Source organism: Marmota monax, unplaced genomic scaffold (assembly GCF_021218885.2).
Source record: "Marmota monax isolate L192 unplaced genomic scaffold, Marmota_monax_Labrador192_F-V1.1 WCK01_AAM20220418_F8-fsc00017, whole genome shotgun sequence".
Lineage (NCBI taxonomy): Eukaryota > Metazoa > Chordata > Mammalia > Rodentia > Sciuridae > Marmota > Marmota monax.
The window spans coordinates 3,097,723-3,115,650 of record NW_026695241.1 but is presented as its reverse complement, the minus strand read 5'-3'; the positions used below and the strand labels follow the sequence as shown (position 1 = coordinate 3,115,650).

The window sequence follows — 17,928 nt, the reverse complement described above, 5'->3', positions numbered from 1 at the left end:
CATGTTCTCTGTCTTTGTCAGCACTTGATATTGTCTGCTTCTTTGATTACAGCCATTCCAGGGTTGGTTTTAATTTGCACTCGTCTAATAACTAAATGAAGCAACTTTTCACGTGCTTTTTAGCCATCTCCCTGTCTTCTTTGGTGAATGCTCATTCAAGCCTTTTGTCATTGTGAAAATGGGGTAACTCCTTTGTTTAAGTATTAAGTTGTAAGAATTCCTTATGTATTCTGGATTCAAATTCTTTACCAGATATATGATTTACAAATATTTTTCTTATTTGTAGCATGTGTGCACACACACATGCATGTAGATGCACAGGAAAATTGCAAAGATATTACAGAAAGTTCCCATACACCCTTGGCTCAGTTTACCACATTCTTAACACCTTACTTGACTTTGTATGACACATTTGTTACAATCACTGAACCAATATCAATACAGTATTATTAACTAAAGATGGTACTTACATTTCCACGTGAGTCTTTTTACCTAATGTTCTTTTTTCTGCCCTGACATCCCATCCATTTTCAAGTTACACTCGGTCATTCATTATGTCACCTCCAGGTTCTCTTGGGAGGGACAGTTTCTCTGACTGTCTTTGTTTTTTATTACCAGGTCATCAAATATTTTGTAGGACATCTGCCTGCTGGAATTTATGTGCTTTTCTCCTGATTCAGCTGAGGTTGTGGGTTCTCCAGAGAGTGACCACAGAGGTCAAGTCTGTCCTGACCACATCATGTAGAAGGCAGGTAGTGTCAGCCTGACTCATCACTGTTGACGCTGACCTTGATCCCTTGGCAAAGGTGATGTTTATCAAGTTGCTTCACTGTAAATTTATTATTTCCTCCCCCTTTTTCCATTCTGTGTCTTTGGAATGATGACAGTTTGTGTAGCCCACGCTTAAGGATGGGGAAATAAGCTACACCTCCCTAAAGGCTGAGTATTTACATAAATTATTTGAAATTCTTCTGCAAGAAGGGTCTCTTTGTTCTTCCCATTTTATTTATTCAATAATTGATTTATGTCTGTATGGATGTGTGGATATTTATTTAATCATTTGAATTATAATCTAGTGTGTGTCTGTGTGTACACACCATTTAAATTTATAGTACTACTTTATTTTTCTTTCAAATCGATCCAACTTTGGATACCAGGATTGCCTTCTGTTGACTGTCTGTTCCACTGACATATCCCAGCATGGACAGGGTTTTTAAAGTACTTCCTTGTTGCCTGTGTAGTGGTGCATACCTGTAATCCCAGGGGCTTGGCAGGCTGGGGCAGGAGGATCGAGAGAGTTCAAAGCCAGCCTCAGCAACTTAGCAAGGCCCTGATCAACTCAGTGCGATCCTGTCTCCTAAATAACATATAAAAAAGGGCTGGGGATGTGGCTCAGCGCTGAAGTGCCCCTGTGTTCAATCCCTGGTGCAAAGTGCTCATTATTTTCTAGCAATGTAGGGTGCTCCAGGGCCATCTTAGGTACTTCCCACCCTGGTCCTAGGATTGGCGATTTCTCCAAGGCGTCCTGGTTGCTTTTGTTGAAGAATGGTTTTGGAGAGCAAGGTCTTGGTGCTGTGTGTGCTCATTGCTACTGAGGCACCCTTGCCCATAGACCCTCTTCATTTGTGTACATGCGTGCACACACACTTGCTTCCCTACACATATCTACAAGCATTTACCTGTGCCATCATCTCCATCTACATTAATGCTGAAATTCACACTGGAATCTCCAGTCTATGCCACGGATCATCTTGGTTTCCTCTTTCTTGTCTAGAATCACCCTCCCCACTCCATGAGTTCCTGGACACAGGTGCAGTGGAATCTGCATGGTCAACCTGTCCCCTGTGGGGAACAGCTGTAGTGACTAGAAGGCACTGCTCAGCGGCCACCTGCTTACCTCTGGCCTTGCACACTTGCTCACTCCCAGGGGTTCTAGGTCAGCAACCCCACCCCTCAGTGAAGTCGCTTCATACTTTTGTAATATGATGGGGTTGTTTGCCACACTTTACTTTCCATCCTGAGATCCCCCAGCTCCTCAATGATTTTTTTTTTTTGCTTGTCTATTTTCAGATTCATATTTTGTGCTGTAAAGTCTTACAGGTTTTGACAAAGGCTAGCGTCACGAACCACCTTACCTCATGCCCCTGCGTTCCCCTATCTGGTCCTTTCCTTGGCCCTGGGCACTCCTGACAAGGGCTGGTCTTTTTGCTGTCACAGTGGTTTCCCCTTTTCCAGAAGGCCCCATACCTGGAATCGCACAGCACTGACCTTTCAGATAAGCTTCTTTTTTATTTTTTAATTTTTAAAAATGTATTGGTTCTTTTTAGTTACCCAGGACAGCAGAATCCATTTTGATAGAATTATACAAGCACGGAGAAGGTCTTTTTCTAGTTAAGATCCCATTCTTGTGGGCATTCGTGATGGTGAGATTCACTGTGTGGATTTCATCTAAGGACGTGGGGGAGTGATGTCAGTTTCAGTCCATTGTCTTTCTCTTCCTATCCCCTCCTCTCCTTCCCCGTTACCTAATCTATTGAACTTCTATTCTTCCCTTGCCCCCTTGTGTGTTAGCTTTCATGTATCAGGGGAAACATTTGAGCTTTGGCTTTTTGGGATTGGCTTACTTCACTTAGCACGATGGTCTCCAGATCCACTCATTTACTGTCAGATGCCATAAGGTCATTCTTCTTCATGGCTGACTAAAACGTCATTATATCACATTTTCTTTATCCATTCATCTGTTGGAAGGGCACCTACATTGGCTTCATAGCTTAGCTACTGTGAATTCAGCTGCTACAAACATGGATGTGGCCGAGTTACTGTAATATGCTAATTTTAAGACTAGCTTCTTTCATTTAGCACCTTGTATTTAAGGCCCCTGTGTCTCTCTCGTGATCTCACAGGTCCTTTCTTGTCACTTTATCTTGATTGCTGAATGACATTTCTTTGTTTGCATGTACCACAATTTGTTTAACCATTCATCTGTTGAAGGAAATCTTGGTTGCTCCCAGTTTTTAGTGATTATGAATAAAACTGGTGCAAAAATTGGGGTACGGGCTTTTGTGTGGGTGACATTTTCAAGTGGGATGAGTAAGTCTAGGATGATTATTGATGGATACAAGACTGTTTCACTCTGTGAGCAACTGTGGCTTGTCCCTTCATCTTCCCAATAGTATCCTTTGAAGTGTAATTGTTGTGGGGCAGGTCGCTCAGAAAACACACGGAGTCCCAGTTTGTCCAAATGGAAGAGTCTTTATTTAGCTGGTCGGCCAGGGACTGCCCCCTGCAGGACCCATAACTGTCTCTGCAAGAAACAGCCCCGAGACTGAGCATTTTAGGATATTTAAAGGCAAAAACCACATCTGGGTTGACATAGCTGCAAGCAAGCAGGTACAGAAGCAGAATCGGGCAGTTAGCGAGACAATGCAATGGGTGCATTGGTGTTTCCCACGGGTCTTTCCAGGTTGGCATAGCAGCAAGCCAGCAGAAGGGAAGTGGGTCAAAATGACCCTAGTTGAGCACAGGTTAGAGAATGGCTACTAACATCTAGACAATCAATCTCCGACAAGGTACATTGCCCAAGAAAAATGGAAGCCAAAGAGAACAATTTTACGTTGTGTAAGAATTGCTATTTTGAGTTGCCAAGTATGTTATGCTAGGTGACTAATAATGGGTGCAGAGGTGGGGCTTTCCCACGGGAGAAGCGTTTCTTACATGACGTGGAGTCTCAGGGTAAAATGGAATCTGTTTGCTCATTGCCCATACAGCCTGGCCCTGACATAAACATTTTAGTTTAGTGAAGTCCAGTTTATCATTTTGGGGACAGGGAGGGAACCCTACGGAGGAGTATGTTCAAAACAATGAAAAGAGATTTTTCTTTTCTTTTCTTCTCTTTTTGCAGTGCTGGGGCTTGAACTCAGGCCCTTGTGCCTGTTAGATAAGTGTTCTACCACTGAGCTGCACCCCTGCCCCAAAAGAGGATTTTGTGGGTTGAACAACCTGTGATCTGGAAAACGTCCTTAATTCTAGCAGGGAAGTCTGCATCTTGTGACTTCCAGTTACAAAACTCAAACTCCTATGTCTTGGGACCCTTGCCGTCTCAGGAAGACTGGGGTGGCCAGGTACCCTAATTTGGATTAAAAAAACAATCTATAACTTTCTCAAGCAGTAGTGTGTTAGCTGGAAGGGAAAATGATTATCTGTCTATCCATCTATGTATCTGTCCATCTGTCATCTATGAATCTACCTGTCCGTCGATCTCTGTTTTAATAAGAAAGCCACAATAGTGTATTCATATCCTGATAGGAAAAGCCCAGAGACGGGGAAGATGTGGGTGGGGGGAGAGGAGAGGAGGGGAGAGCTGGGCGTTGTCTGAGTGAGCGAGATGAACGCAGTCCTGCATGGACTGGCCTCAGTGAGGACAGGGCAGGCCACCTGGTGCAACGGGAGGGACAGCAGGGCCCTGAGTGGTGGTGGGTGGGCCGGCAGGGGAACCCCTGTATTTTGCCAGTGCAGAGGCAGTGAGGTCATCAGCTGAGAGGGATTTGGGACCACAGGACTGGGAGGCAGAGGCACAGGACAGTGGGCCATGAGAGGGCTGCAGAGTCGCTGCCCTCTGGGACCCCAGCTGTCTTTGAGATTAGTGATCTTGAGGTGAGATGGAGCACTTAGTGTGTGCCATTCACTAGCCACATCCAGTGGCTGGAGCTTGGAACAGGGAGAGGGTCGGGAGGCTTTGCCGAGTGACTGAGAAAACCAGAGAAGAACAGAGGATCTCAGGATGGGATTGATCCCAGAGCAAGTGAGGACCCCAGAGAAGAAAGCAAAGGGACAATCAGACGAGTCCCTGGGTCGTGTATCCCAGTGGGATTGAAGGATCTTTGGAGTTGGCTACTAGAGGAATGTGCTGGAAAGAGAGGAGGCTGAGGTCACAGTGGAACAGCTGAGCGTGTAGAGGTGGCTTACAGGACGGTGTCTGTGGAGAGACCGCCATGGCAGTCCAGGCTTGGCGGGTTCCCATCGACTGGCCGCACCTGCCCCTTGGCATCATTTGAGCCGCATCCTTCTCCCCTCCCCCAGTGAGGTCGACTCGGCCAGTGTCGGGCTGCTCGCCCACTCTGCTTAAAGCTCCATGGGACACACCTGCCAATTAAAACAGGGTCCCCATGTGTAGAGCAAGAGAATATATCACACGGTGAACATTTGTCCCTGTACCCAGCGTGGCTGCGGGTTGGCAGGGTGTCACTCACACCTGCATCTTGGAGATGACTGTCTTGGTGTCCTGCAACCTTGCATGCAGTTGGTACCCGATGGCCACTGACTCGAATGATTTATGGAGGACGGAAGGTCAGATGGAGACTCTGGTGGACAGTCTGCCTGCCCTGCACTGTCCTCTCAGGAAAGAGGGTTCCTCTTGGGGAGAATGGGTTGGATGGGCTCAGGGAGTGTTTGTGCTGGGTCGTCCCTTGCAGGAACCAAGCTGAGATAGGCAGATGGCCTTCGAATGTGACACAGCGTTGTGCAGCTCTCATCAGAGAGACCCTGGGAAGTCCCAGGCATGCTCTCCTTCTCAGGCACTTATGAAGGAGAGGGGCTCAGCGGATTCCTGGAGCTGTCAGATGCCACAGGCAGCAATGACAAGGATGGTCCTGCCTCTCTGGGTCTCACAAACGTGTTCCCAGGCCACTCCCAGCAACCTCCAGGTCCTTCCAGGGAGACAGCCTTCCCAATAAAACCAGAACACCACCTGCAAGGTTGTCATTTGCCAGTTTATTTAACCAATTCAACAGAGAAACACAGCTTCCCTGTACTCCAGGTGGTGAGGGTTGGAGGAAATCGGAAGAGAGGGGAAAGTCCAGTAATCAGCAGAGAAAATGAAGCTAGGGAGAGGCCAGGAGAGGGATTGCCAGGAGAGGGACCAGGTCTAGGATCCTCACAGGAAGGCCAAATTCCCAGGTGTTGGGCCTGGAAATTTGGCCTTTGAGTGTGCAAAGTTGTGCCCTGGACCTTGATTTGCTGTCTGTGAAATGAGGACAATCACTCAGGGGGATTTGTGCAAAGACCCAGAAGATGGAACCATAGTCGTGCGTTTGTGCCAATGAACCCGGGGCTGGTTTTCCATTTTCTCTTGGAGCCATGGGAAGACGGGGGCTGGGTGGGAGGAGGAGGAGCAGGCAGGCCCTCCTGTCACCTGACTCTAGGGTGCGGTGGGGTTTATCACTTTCCCCATGAAGAGAAGGTTGTGGCTGCCTGCCTGATAGACGAGCAGCAGGAAGGGCTTGTTGAAGTGAACAGCCGGGATCTGGTGCTTGGGAAAGTACCTGAAGCTGGCGACGTTTTCCTCATCTGTCCCTTCCTCATCCACGATCAGCTCCACCCTGTGCACTGCCTTTGGGGACCAAGGTTCACAGTGTCAACCTGAGCAGGAATAGCCCCTTCCCCTAGGAGGCACCACCCTGACCCTCACTCTGAGCTGGGCCCAGAAGACTAGAGGCACGACCTGGTCTGTCCTGTCTACCATCTCCAGGAAGCTCTGCAGCCGTCCACTTGCATGGGCCAGGGCTCCCTAAAGTGCAGATCCAGCCAGCCATTTCCTGCTCGAAGCCCCTGTGGTCCCCCTCCCGCCTCACTGGGTCAGCTCAGAGCACTAGTCTGGTGATCAGGATCCTTCAGTAACTGGTTCTAGGAGCTGCACCCACAGCCCTTGCCATGCCCCATGGGCTCATCCCTCTTCTCCCCAACTTCCTTTTCCCAAGGTTAGCCAGCATTTCTGGGCATTTCCTCTTCCTGTTCCTTGGAGCGTCCCACAGAGGTGTTGTATCCTCAGGACCCCTTCTCTGGGGATCTCACTCTGCTGCCCCTTCCCTGGGTAACGATGCCCATTCCCACCGCACATCCGTATGTAACCTTCTTCTGCAGCCGGACCCTCCTTGCGTAACTCCCTCTCCCCATGTTTACGTAACCACCAGGGCAACCCCCCGTCCCTAGGAGGTGTCAGCATTGCAAACACACATCCGGCTTTGAGGCCCCCAGAGCTCCTTCTCCCAACAGAGCAGGCGGTGAGCTCAGGAGCACCCTCCTCCCCAGGTTCAGCCCTCTCCGAGGAACAGCCATCCTCACCACCACTGGGTGCTGCAGTTCTCCATTTCTGCCTCCAACCTCACCAGGAGCCAGAACAGCCCTGTGAGCCCCAGGGATGCTGCTCAGTGAACAAGGAAGTGGGCAAACCTGCGCACTGGTGTAAAAACCCTGGACTCCAGGCTTTAACTTACCTTAGAGACCTTTATGGGGATGGTTTGCACAGAGATTCCCGAGAGGCCTATGCCGTAACCAAACATATTCAGGCCGCTGGGTGAGAGCACCAGCTTGTCCAGGTCATAATTCCCACTCAGGGATAATTTGGGAAAATACAACTTCCTCCTGCTACTCGGGAGAATGAGAAAAGAAAACCAAACTTAAATAACATCCTCCAATACACTGTCCCCCGCCGCAGCCTCACTTCAGAATAGTAGAGAAAGACTCGTTTCAGCCACATTTACCGTGAGCCTGAAACCACCGGGTCCAGGCCAGGCAGCCTCCAGAAGGTTCCATTTTATCCTCATGGTGCTCCTGGGGCTAGGTGCCCAGAGTATCCACTTCACAAATGAGAAAATGGGGGTGGTTGAAGAGGTTCGGAGTTTGCCCAGAGTCACACGGTTTCTAAAAAGCTGGCATTGACCCCAAAGCCTCGGGTATTTCTGCTGGCTGTGGCCCCCCGGGGTCCAGTGGACAGAGAGATTCATCACACTTCCTTCCTGTGAAGGCCCAACCTCGAGGGCCCTGCGTGCTGGGGCAGGGCTGAGCCCCACCTTCCTGCCGCCTCCCATGTTCACCTTTCCACGTCTGCACGTCAAAACCACAGGAGGGGAGATGATCTCGCTCACAGGTGGAGAAGTCACTCTCCCAGAAGCCGAGAGCGGAGGGGTGGTTGCCTGGGCTGGGAGGGGGATGGGAGAGGTTGGGCCAAGTGCCAGTCAGGCAGAATGAATGGTTCTGGATTTCTCTTGTGCAGCCTGGGGAGGGGAGGGGTTCATACTGTGCTGCATGCTTGAACTTGGCCGAGAGCAGCGCTTAAGAGTTCTCACCAGACACACAAAGAAAGGCACCCGTGTGAGGTGATGGATGTGCTAATGAGCTGGATTGTCCTAAACATTTCACCATGTCCGTGTACCTTGAGACATGGTGGCCTCCGCAACTATAGACAATTGTTGTTTTTCAATGACAGCAATAAGGTTAGGAGAGGGGAAGAAAACCACAGAAATCAGAAAACAAAGACTAGCCCCTGTGGGGAGTGTCCCTGCATGGCGGTCAGAGGGCGGCTCTGTGCGCATAGGCTCAGGGATGACTGTGCGCTGAGAATGTGTCTTCCCAGCTTTAGTGTCTCTGCTTCAGCCCCAAGAAAGTGTGCCTCCTCCCCTCATTGTGACTCCCAGGCAGCCTCTGCTAGCTGGAGCCTCCTGACAACCCAGGGGTGTCCTGGGGGACCATGCCATAGGGAGCTGTGTTGGAAGCTCCCTGCTATCTCCAGGGGAAGGGCCTTGGGGGAGATGAGAAGGCCCTGCCAGGGGGAGCTCAGTGGGGCTCACGCTGGGACCTGCGGGGCATCTGGAGGTGAATGAAGACTCGGGGCTGCAGCGGTGCCCAGGACCCACCTTCCAGAACCCAGTGACCCGCATGATTTATGGTCTAGGACAAGAGCCACTTGGACTCCCAGATGATGCCGGTCTGCAATGACTGGGGACGCATTTGGTTGTCCTAACTGGGAGTGGGGTGTGATACTGATACCCAGTCGATGAAGCCGCTGAGCCAGGAGGGAAGACCCTCGGCAGCCACAGGCTGTGGGCTCCACGGGACTGTGGCTGTCTGGGTCCTATGTGCAAATCCTGTCCGGGAAGCACTAAGTTAAACATCCCTCATTTCTTTACAGGTTCTCGTGGCTTCCAAATGCCAAGGTGATCTGTAATCTGAAGGGAGGCGTCAGGTGGTGACATGCGATGACGTGGATGGTGATGATTTTGAAGCCCTGTTCCCTTCTCTCAGAGAAGTGGAGGGCTGAGTCCTGTGTGACAATCAGGGTGTGACCTAGTTCCAAACCCTCATGTCCTGGCCCCAAGAGCAGCAGGGCCTCACTCCCCGCTGCAGAGGGTTAGCGGTGGCTCTCGGGAGAGGCATGTGCTACTGGGGGGCGGACACATCTGGGGACTTACTTCAGTGGGAAGGGCTCAGTCCACTTGTCCAAATTGTCCTTCATCAGCGCCTCCTCCACCTGGGCGACCGTCCCCTTCTCAGGAAGAATGAAGAGAGCAGTGGTGTTGCAGACGCAGGGCACCTGGAGGGCGTGGCTGTGGAGGTGGCGGAAGTACTGCAGCTGGAACCAGCCCAGCCTCTGCATCATGGGCACCGGGACGCTGAGCTCCTTGCTCACCGAGAAGGGCATGATCCTAGTGTCCTTCGGGTCAAAGCGGTACTTCCATTTCCCTGATGAGAGAGCATGTGGGTGTCAGAGGGGACCGGCAGTGTCCACGGGCATGATGCCAATCATTTGGAGATACTTTGGGAGGAGCTGCTATGAGCCAGGCACTGTCCTTGTGGCAGAAGATACAGGCACACAGGAGAGGTCCCTGTCCACATGGATCTTACACCCCAGGGCTCACAAGGAACAAGACGAATAAGAAAATAAGTGTGCCCGATGGTGATGTGTGCTAAGGAGAGAAATAAAGTCAGGGGAAACACGAGATGTCAGGGAAGGACAGTTACAATCGCATACAAAGCTTTCCTGAGAGTGTGGCATGGAGTGAAGACTTAAGAGGCCAAGGGACTGAGCCATGGAATACCTGGGCAAGAACCCCCAAGAAAGGAAATTACCTGTGCAAAGGCCCAGTGGCAGGAGTGGTCCTGTCATGGAGCAGAAGGAGTGAGAGAGGGTGTGGGAGGTGAGGCCAGGGAGAGACGGGTCTGTCAATTTCCTCCTGTGACAACTGGGGGTGGTGTAGCTTCCTTAAAGGACACTTGTGAAAGCAAAGTCCTGAGTGTGACTCCTGGCACAAAGCAGCTGCTCAGACCCCAAAGTCTTCATGCTCAAAGCACAAACAACATCCCCCACTTTGGTGGTGATGGGAAGGGTCACCAGATCACATATGGGGTGACCAGTCAAATGGGAATTTCAGGAAGTGAGCATTGTTCAGTGAGAGCCCCCCTCTGATGCGGCTGGTTTGTTCCTAAAGCCGGCAGTCAGTCCCTAAAGCTGGCAGTCAGTCCCTAAAGCTGTCCAGGAGCCTTCCCCAGGGGCAGTGGCTCCCAGGCTGAGTCCTGAAGGGTATGCCTACTGGCAGGAAGAGGCGGAGAGGTGGCAGTAACAGGTGGCCACAAAAAGACCCTCAAGCAAGAGAGATGGTGCTCTTCGGCGGGGGGGGGGGGGGGGCCATTCTCCCTAGCCTGGGGTAGGAAGGTCACTGGGGGACTGTTCCTCCTGCAGGCATGAAGCATCATCCTGAGGGTCCCAACTGGGCTGGGCACTGAAAGGATTAGGCAGTGAAGCTCAAGGTCAGATTTGGCTTCTAGAAGGATGACCTTTCCAGGGTGGACACTGGATCAGGGAGTCCGTGGGCAGGAAAGCCAAGGACACAGAGGACCCGTTCGGAAGCCGTTGCAATGATTTGAGTGGATGGCAGAGTAACCTGAGCGAGAACAGCGGCCATGGAGAGGGCCATGGTCTGGTCGAAGAGCCACGGAGAGGGAAAGTCCACAGTGTGCGGTGGCGGCTCAGGTACATTGTGCAGGAGAGAAGGGAGACCCTGTGAGGGGAACTCAGGGTCTTGGCTTGGGGCAGGAGTTGAGATTTGGAGGAAAGGAGTAGGAAGAGGGAGACTTAAAGGGCGGAGGAGGTGATGGCAAGACATGCTTTCTGTTTGGAGCATGCCACGCTTGGGGTGCTGCTCTCAGAAGGAGATGACCAGGTGGCTGGTGGGGATGGGGGTCTGGGTGTAGAGAGCTGGGGGTCTTCAGTGTGTGGGAGGGTGAGAGGCTGCAGCTTTGGCTCAGCTCACCTGAGGAGACTGCCGACTGAGAGGAGGGAGTGGCTGAGGGGACTCTCAGCAGAGCCAGCAATGCAAAGGGCTGCATGTGACGGGCAGGTGCACTGAGCCAGAGGGCAAGGGAGGGCCAGGAGAGCCGCTCAGCCCCCGGGGGGAGGCGGGGGTTGGTAAAACAGCCCATGCAGCCAGCAAGGTGGCTGTGGGGGGACGAGGTTCCCTGGCTCCACAAGTGGTTTCTTTGGTGGTTGGCAAGAGGCAGTTTGATCAAAGGATTTGACAGGGCGGGTTGTCGTCTCAGAAGCGAGACTTGTCCGGGTGGCTGGGGGCACTGGCCCCTGTGAGCTGGGCTGGCTCCAAGTCTGTCCACAGAACCCTACAGGCAGTGCACCACATAGCGGTCACCATCTTGACAGATGCCTTTGGAACAAAGGGTCCCTCATATTCATTTGTCACTCAGCCCTACAGATGATGCAGTTGGTCCTGCGGGAAGGTGTCCCTTTCTAAAGCTCTGCTTAGGACAGGGAGGGAAGAGGGGGCCGTAGCTATGCAGAAAAGACCCCGGAGGAGGTAGGCTGAAGTCAGAGGAATGGCAACTCCAGGCAGGGGCAGGGGACATTTCCACCTTGGACAGGACAGGGCTTAACTTTGCGATAACCTGCAGGGAGGTCAATAGAGGCCACTTACCTTTAAAGAATATATAATTTGCCAGAATCAAAACCGAGTGCATCTTCATCCCCTCAAAAAAGGTCTTGATTTTGCCCCCGGTCTTCTTCTCCATGGCCAGGTCCATCTGATGCCTGGCCACCCGGTAGTTCTTGAAGGACGTGGCGAGGATCTCCGTGCGGTACAGACTCCGGGCTCTTTGGGCAAACTTCCGCCTTGGGTTTCGACCCTGACCCAGAAAGAGCATGCTGCCGGTATCCATCCGGCACGCCCCAGGGGTGACAGGAGGGCTTCCAGGAGCTGACTGGGGTGTTCATGCATCCTGCTCTCTGGGACCTCAGCGAGATGAAACCCCAGATCTTGCAGAATCTGGGGGCGGGCTTTTGGCTTGGCCTGGAGGGCTAGCAGTGTGAGGGGAACGGAAAGGCTCAGTGGGGAGAAGAGCACATACCTATCTGGGTCTGGGGCCACCAACTGTTGGTACAGGCTGAAGGCAAAGTGGGAATTGTCCAGGAAGGGGGAGGAGGTTGGCCCGTCCACTGGGGTTGTATGATTTTCCTGGGCAGGTGCACTTTGGCCATAGGCATGAGGACCCAGCCTGGTCACCAGCAGCCAGAGAGACAGAATAGGGTATGCCATCCTAGACAAAGAGACACAGCACCGTCGTCACCCAGCTAGGCCACACAGTCCATCAGGGCATGTCGTCCCAAAGGGCCCCTGCTGCTCTGCCCTTCCATCCAGGGCCCATAGGATCAACTTCAGTGGTGACTCCCAGGGAACAGGGAGTCCTCGGGTACAGCTTGGGCTTTGTGGACAGACTGGTACTTGAAGCCCGACTCTGGCTTGCTCTGCAGTGTTGTCACACACAACTTCCTGTCCCTCCCTAGTGGAGACCAGAGGTCTCCTGTACACCTGCCGCGTGGACCTGTGCGAGGCTTGAGGTGTGAACAGCAGGTGTTCGGGGAAATATAGGTGCTAGGGACAAGGAGCCCTTGCTGGGCTTGCAGACTTCTTTGGATTCTAGTTGGAGTAGCACGCTCTGTGTATAGTATGTCCTCAGTGTGTGTGACACACAGCCAAATCTCCATCACCCTCCTAACTCTGTTGGCCAAACCCATTCCTTCCTGGGCCCTTCTCAGCCCTTTGTGTCTGGAGAGGGCTGGGCTCTCCTGCCCATGGTGTGGGAGGCCAGGCAAGAGCAGGGGACCTGGTGTCCATTCAGCTCCCTTGCTGCCTCAGCTGCAGGCAGCCAGCGGCCCTTGCCTCCCTCCCCTGTGGCTCCAGCCCTCTCTGTTTCCTCTGAGCTCCTCCAGCTCAGAGCAGCCCCCGCCTTCACCCACCTCTGGTGCCTCCCTTTCCTTTAACCTTCTCTTCATTAAGGGCGTGTACCCCATGGGTGGCTCCATTCCATCCTCACACGCAACCCCTGCAAAAAAGTGACCCCAGGGAGGTCAAGGGGCCTATGCAAGGTTGACATGGGCCGATGCGCCAGCTGGGATTCCAGCCCAGGTCTACTGCCTCCAGAGGGTGGGGCTTCTTTTGTTCTTTACTGGCCCCCTATTTAAAGGTCAGGGGTTCATCTGCAATAAGATTCGCAAGCTCATGAACCCTCCAGGTCCTGTTGCACCCACAGCTCTGTAAGACTGCACCCCAGCTACTGCCCCAGCCATGCAGGGAGTTCTCTCCCCAGGGGTAAACTGGGAGCCCTAGGGGTCAGAGCGAAAACAACTTTTACTTACAGATTGTGTACTGGGAGTCTGATGCATCCACAGTGCCCTTGGATCTGGCCTCTCTGGGCAGCTGTCCTGGGCTGAGTGGGTAGCAAATATCACTTGCCAGTCCTGGTGGTGACAGTCATATGGGAAGCTCAGCTTGTACCTTCCTCAGGCAAATGTTCCAGCTATACTGGGTGGTGCTTAATGGGGCATAGGGAACTCGAGGGACAGAGACTCCTGAGCTTCACTAGCAGTGGAAGAAGGAGGTTCACACTGTACTCAGGAGGAAGGACAGACATATCCTCTACCAGTGAACTGCTTTCTCATTGTCCCTCTCTCTTGCTCATCCATCCATCCACCTGTTCATCCATCCATCTATCCATCCATCCATGTATTCATCCATGCATCCATCCATCCTCCTGCCCATCCATCCATCCATCCATCCACCCACCCACCCACTTCTGAAGCACCTGCTATATGTCTGACCATGGGTGGGTATTGAAGGGGGAATAGGGAAGAGGACATCTAGTCAGGGCCTTCAAGAGCCATTTCTTGCTTGAGGCCATCAATGCCTGTTATGTCTATCCTCAAATGCCGTTGGGGTAGTGGGTGAGGGTGTAGGAGAAACTCTGATCCTGAATTGATTGAAAATCCCTGAGTTGACAAAGTTTCTCTGGAACAAACAGAATTCCACTAGAATTCACTAATATGAAGCCTCCACCAGGAACTCAGAGAGGCTCCTGTGGGCATATGGCCCGGAGCTGGTTCTGGAGAAGGAACAGGATGCTCACAGTCAGGAAGGCAGGAGACTCGGAGCCTAGCGCCTCCGCACTCCCTTTTACTGTCTCCGGGCATGAGCAGTAATTTACTTCTCTATGGAAAAGCCCAAGGTAAATATGGGAGAGTACCACAGCGATAGTAATAGCATGTGCAAGGACAGCAGCTGCTCTTGTTTACCTGCCGAAGGTCCTCTGGCGGAGAGGGGATACAGAATTTACTAAAATGACCCCATAAGGAAATGTTAGTCATGTTTTGCAGACAAGCTCATAAAAGGTGGAGTAAACTGCTCAAAAACAAGACTGAAGGCTGGGGCTGGGGCTCAGGGGTAGAGCGCTTGCCTAGCACATGTGAGACCCTGGGTTCTTTTCTCAGCACTGCATATAAATAAATAACATAAAAGTCTATTGACAATTTAAAAAATATGCATATTAAGAAAAAAACCCAAGACTGAAGCACATCTAGCATGCAGAGTTCTGTGATACCCAGATCCACATTCCACTCAAACCAGGTGACTTCTTTGGAATAGGCACATTCTGCGGTTGCTGCAGAGGTGACTTGGTGAGGCTATTGAATACTAACAGCCGTTCTCAAAGGGCCTGTGATCTATGAACACACATGCAAACACACAACTTGGGTTTTTCTAGTTCATAATTTTCTCCCCAGTTTCTTTGGGCACACTGTCGTGGGAGGAAATGGTTAATAGTTTCTATCTGATACATCCATGTCCAGCAATTGCCAGGGCTGCCTGAGAGCACGGATTGGGGAAGCATTTGGGACGCTGTCTCTTCGTGGGGGAGCATCTTCCTCCATCCTGGGAATGGGTAGAGGAAGTGGTGAGATGACTCATATGTGAAATGAACTAACCCTGAGCTGGGATATTGTCCTAGTCATCTTTTAAGAATGGCAATATGAGACCTGAGGCAACTTAATAAAGAAGAGATTTATTTAGCTTATAGTTTTGGAGATTCACAGGTATGGCACTGGCTTGGCTCAATTCTGGTGATGGCCTTTGTGCTGGCAGAGTCCTGAGGTGACCCATGACGTCACATGCCTGTGTGTCTGCTTACATTCCCTCTTTTTTATGAAGCCATCAGTATTCAATCATGGGGTGGGGGCTGGAGATGTGGCTCAGTGGTAGAGTGCTTGCCTAGCATGCATGAGGCCCTGGGTTCAATCCAAAAAAAAGAACTCAGTCATCAGGCTCCACCTTAATGACTTTATTTAAACCTAATAATTTCCAAAGGCTCCACTTGGAAACCCCATAGTTGGATTTCGTTTTCTATTAATACTATTAACATATGTGTAAATGTGTATGTAGGGGGGAACCATATTCAAACCACACATCTAGGAGTTCCAAAAAGAGAGAGCAGTTCCTAGGAACTAGGTTACCTAAATCTAGGACCAAAATCTCAAACTCTGGGGTCCTAGTGAGGACGATAGATAACTGGTCTGGGAAAGGAGAACATGGAACAGGAGGGGACCTCATACAGTAAGATATCCCAAATAGTCACTCCACGAAAACCTTGAAAGATGCAAAATGACGTCAGTTTCTCGCCAAGGAAAAGTTCAGAATGAGAAAACTGGAAGACATTTTAGAGGTCATATAGGACAGGATGGTGAATGGTTTCCATGGAGACTGCCATTTTGAATTTCTTTCCAATGTTCCTGGAGTCTTACTGAAGCTACATCTCTGAGTAAAGGTGAAAATGAGCCACCAATGATTATGGACATCTGTCATGGGTGTGAGAGCAGAAGGAATGGCACCCTGGCCACATGCTTGTCATCTACAAAGTTCTTGTAGATGAAGAAGAAGAGGTTGGGAGAAGTGACAGGGACTCACCAAGAGCTACACGCTGAGAACAAGTGAGAATTCCAATCCTGTCTTCTGTTCCTCATAAGCAAGCATTCGTTCTATCCTACCATACATTAACTTAGGACTGGTAAGAAATTTTGGCTGATTCTCGTGGCGTCCAGCGGTGATAAACACCTGATATCATCTGAGCATTGATTTTGACCTCCACAGTCCTGCTGACCTTCACCAGTAGCCTCTTGTTTATTGAACAAACAAGCCTTTGAGCCTGTTTACGAATCCTCCTGAGGCTTATCTCAATCCTATTTCAGGATATTTGCACCGACTTCTTGAGTACCTACTGTGTACTTGGAGCCTTACATGTTAACACCCTATCCAATCCTTTCAATGACCTTAGAAGGAAGCTACTATTACCCACATCTTTGTGAATGAGAGCGTGGAGTCAAGTGGCTTGCCCAAGGGGGTGTGGCCTTTTCACGGTTAGTCCCAGGAGTGGAATCCCAGCTCCAACCCCTCCCATGCTATGCCAAGACTTCTTGGGTTCCTGTGGGTTTAAAACAACCTTATCTGATGTCTTTATTTGTAGAACAGCATTGGGTGTCAAAAGTCAACAAGGGCAAAACCTCCATGCATATAGCCCCATTATTGGACATCAGTTGGCCTTCAGACCCCAGTGGACAACGACCCCTCTTCATTATGACTCACGTCTTCCCAAGGCAAACATTAGCCCATGCTCAGTTCCCAAGTCCTCACATGCCACGGTAGGAACTCTCTTACTAAAATGCTGCCCAAAGTCCTGCTTTCATTATTATTCAAGTTCAGGTTCAAGGATGTGAACAGGCAGCTGCCAGTTCCCAGATACCTTCTGTTGTGAACATCAGAAAAAAGTGTCTCTGTGAGTTTGCTGACTTAAACAACTGAACCTAACGTTCCATGGTTCTTGGGGCAGGGAGTTCTATGGAGAAGTGAAGTGAATTCTGAGGGAAGGATCTGCTCCCGGCCTCTCCCTTGGCTTCCAGATGGCTACCTTATGTTCACATGGTGTCCTCTCTGTGCCTTTGTAATGTCCCCTCTGTTTGCATGTCTCCTGTTCAATCACCCCTTTACATAGGGACACCAGTCATGGATTAAGGATTACCCGAGTAATCTCATTTTAAGTTGATTACCTCCAGAAAAACTATCTCTGAATTACAGTTACATTCTGAGTTATCGGAGATCAGAGATTCAACACATGAATTTGGGGGAGACATAATTCAACCCATAGTAGCCTCTCTTAGCCCATGTATAACATGACTATATTTTATTATGTATATTTTCAAACCTAAAGACAAGATTTTACAGGGGACACACTAAATCTCCCACCTGGATTTTACCATGCACATTTTACTCCTCTTTTATCACATGCTAGCTTGCACAAAGAAACCGCCGCTTGATTTTTACCAGACCGATGTTGCCGTACGGCAGGGGTACCACTTAGTCAGAAGGACGTGGGTTGGACTTCCAGCCTTGTACTTCCCCTGCCAGGCATCCATGCAAAGCACAACCCGCACAACGGTCCACACTGACTGAAGAACAGTCTTCTGAATAAGCAACAGAACAAGAGAGAATAGCATCCACAAAGCCCTTGCTTCTTTTTACAAAGAGTTTTGTAATTCAAAGTGGTGCCCCAAGCTGGGCATAGTGGTTCATGTCTGTAATCCTGGCTGAGGAAGGATTACCTCCAACATTGAGGCCAGCTTGTGACATCCTGACTCAAAACAAAAAGCAAAAATAATTAAGGATCTAGCTTAGTGATAGAGCACCCCTGAGTTCAATCCCCAGCACCCCCCCACACAAAAAAAAATGTTCACTGGGTTTATATAGAATCCACACACAGCACAGTGACTAG

The 17,928-nt window shown here is 50.6% G+C and overlaps 1 protein-coding gene across 1 annotated transcript; it reads right to left on the bottom strand.

Moving 5' to 3' along the window:
* Positions 1-6,196: 6,196 nt before the first annotated feature.
* LOC124090422 (alpha-1-antitrypsin-like protein CM55-MM) lies at positions 6,197-11,997 on the bottom strand. Its single transcript, XM_046441115.1, has 4 exons — positions 11,757-11,997; positions 9,246-9,516; positions 7,272-7,422; positions 6,197-6,388 (listed from the first exon to the last, which is right to left on the bottom strand). Exons 1-4 carry the CDS (start codon positions 11,995-11,997, stop codon positions 6,197-6,199), a joined length of 855 nt encoding a protein of 284 aa, XP_046297071.1.
* Positions 11,998-17,928: the final 5,931 nt, after the last annotated feature.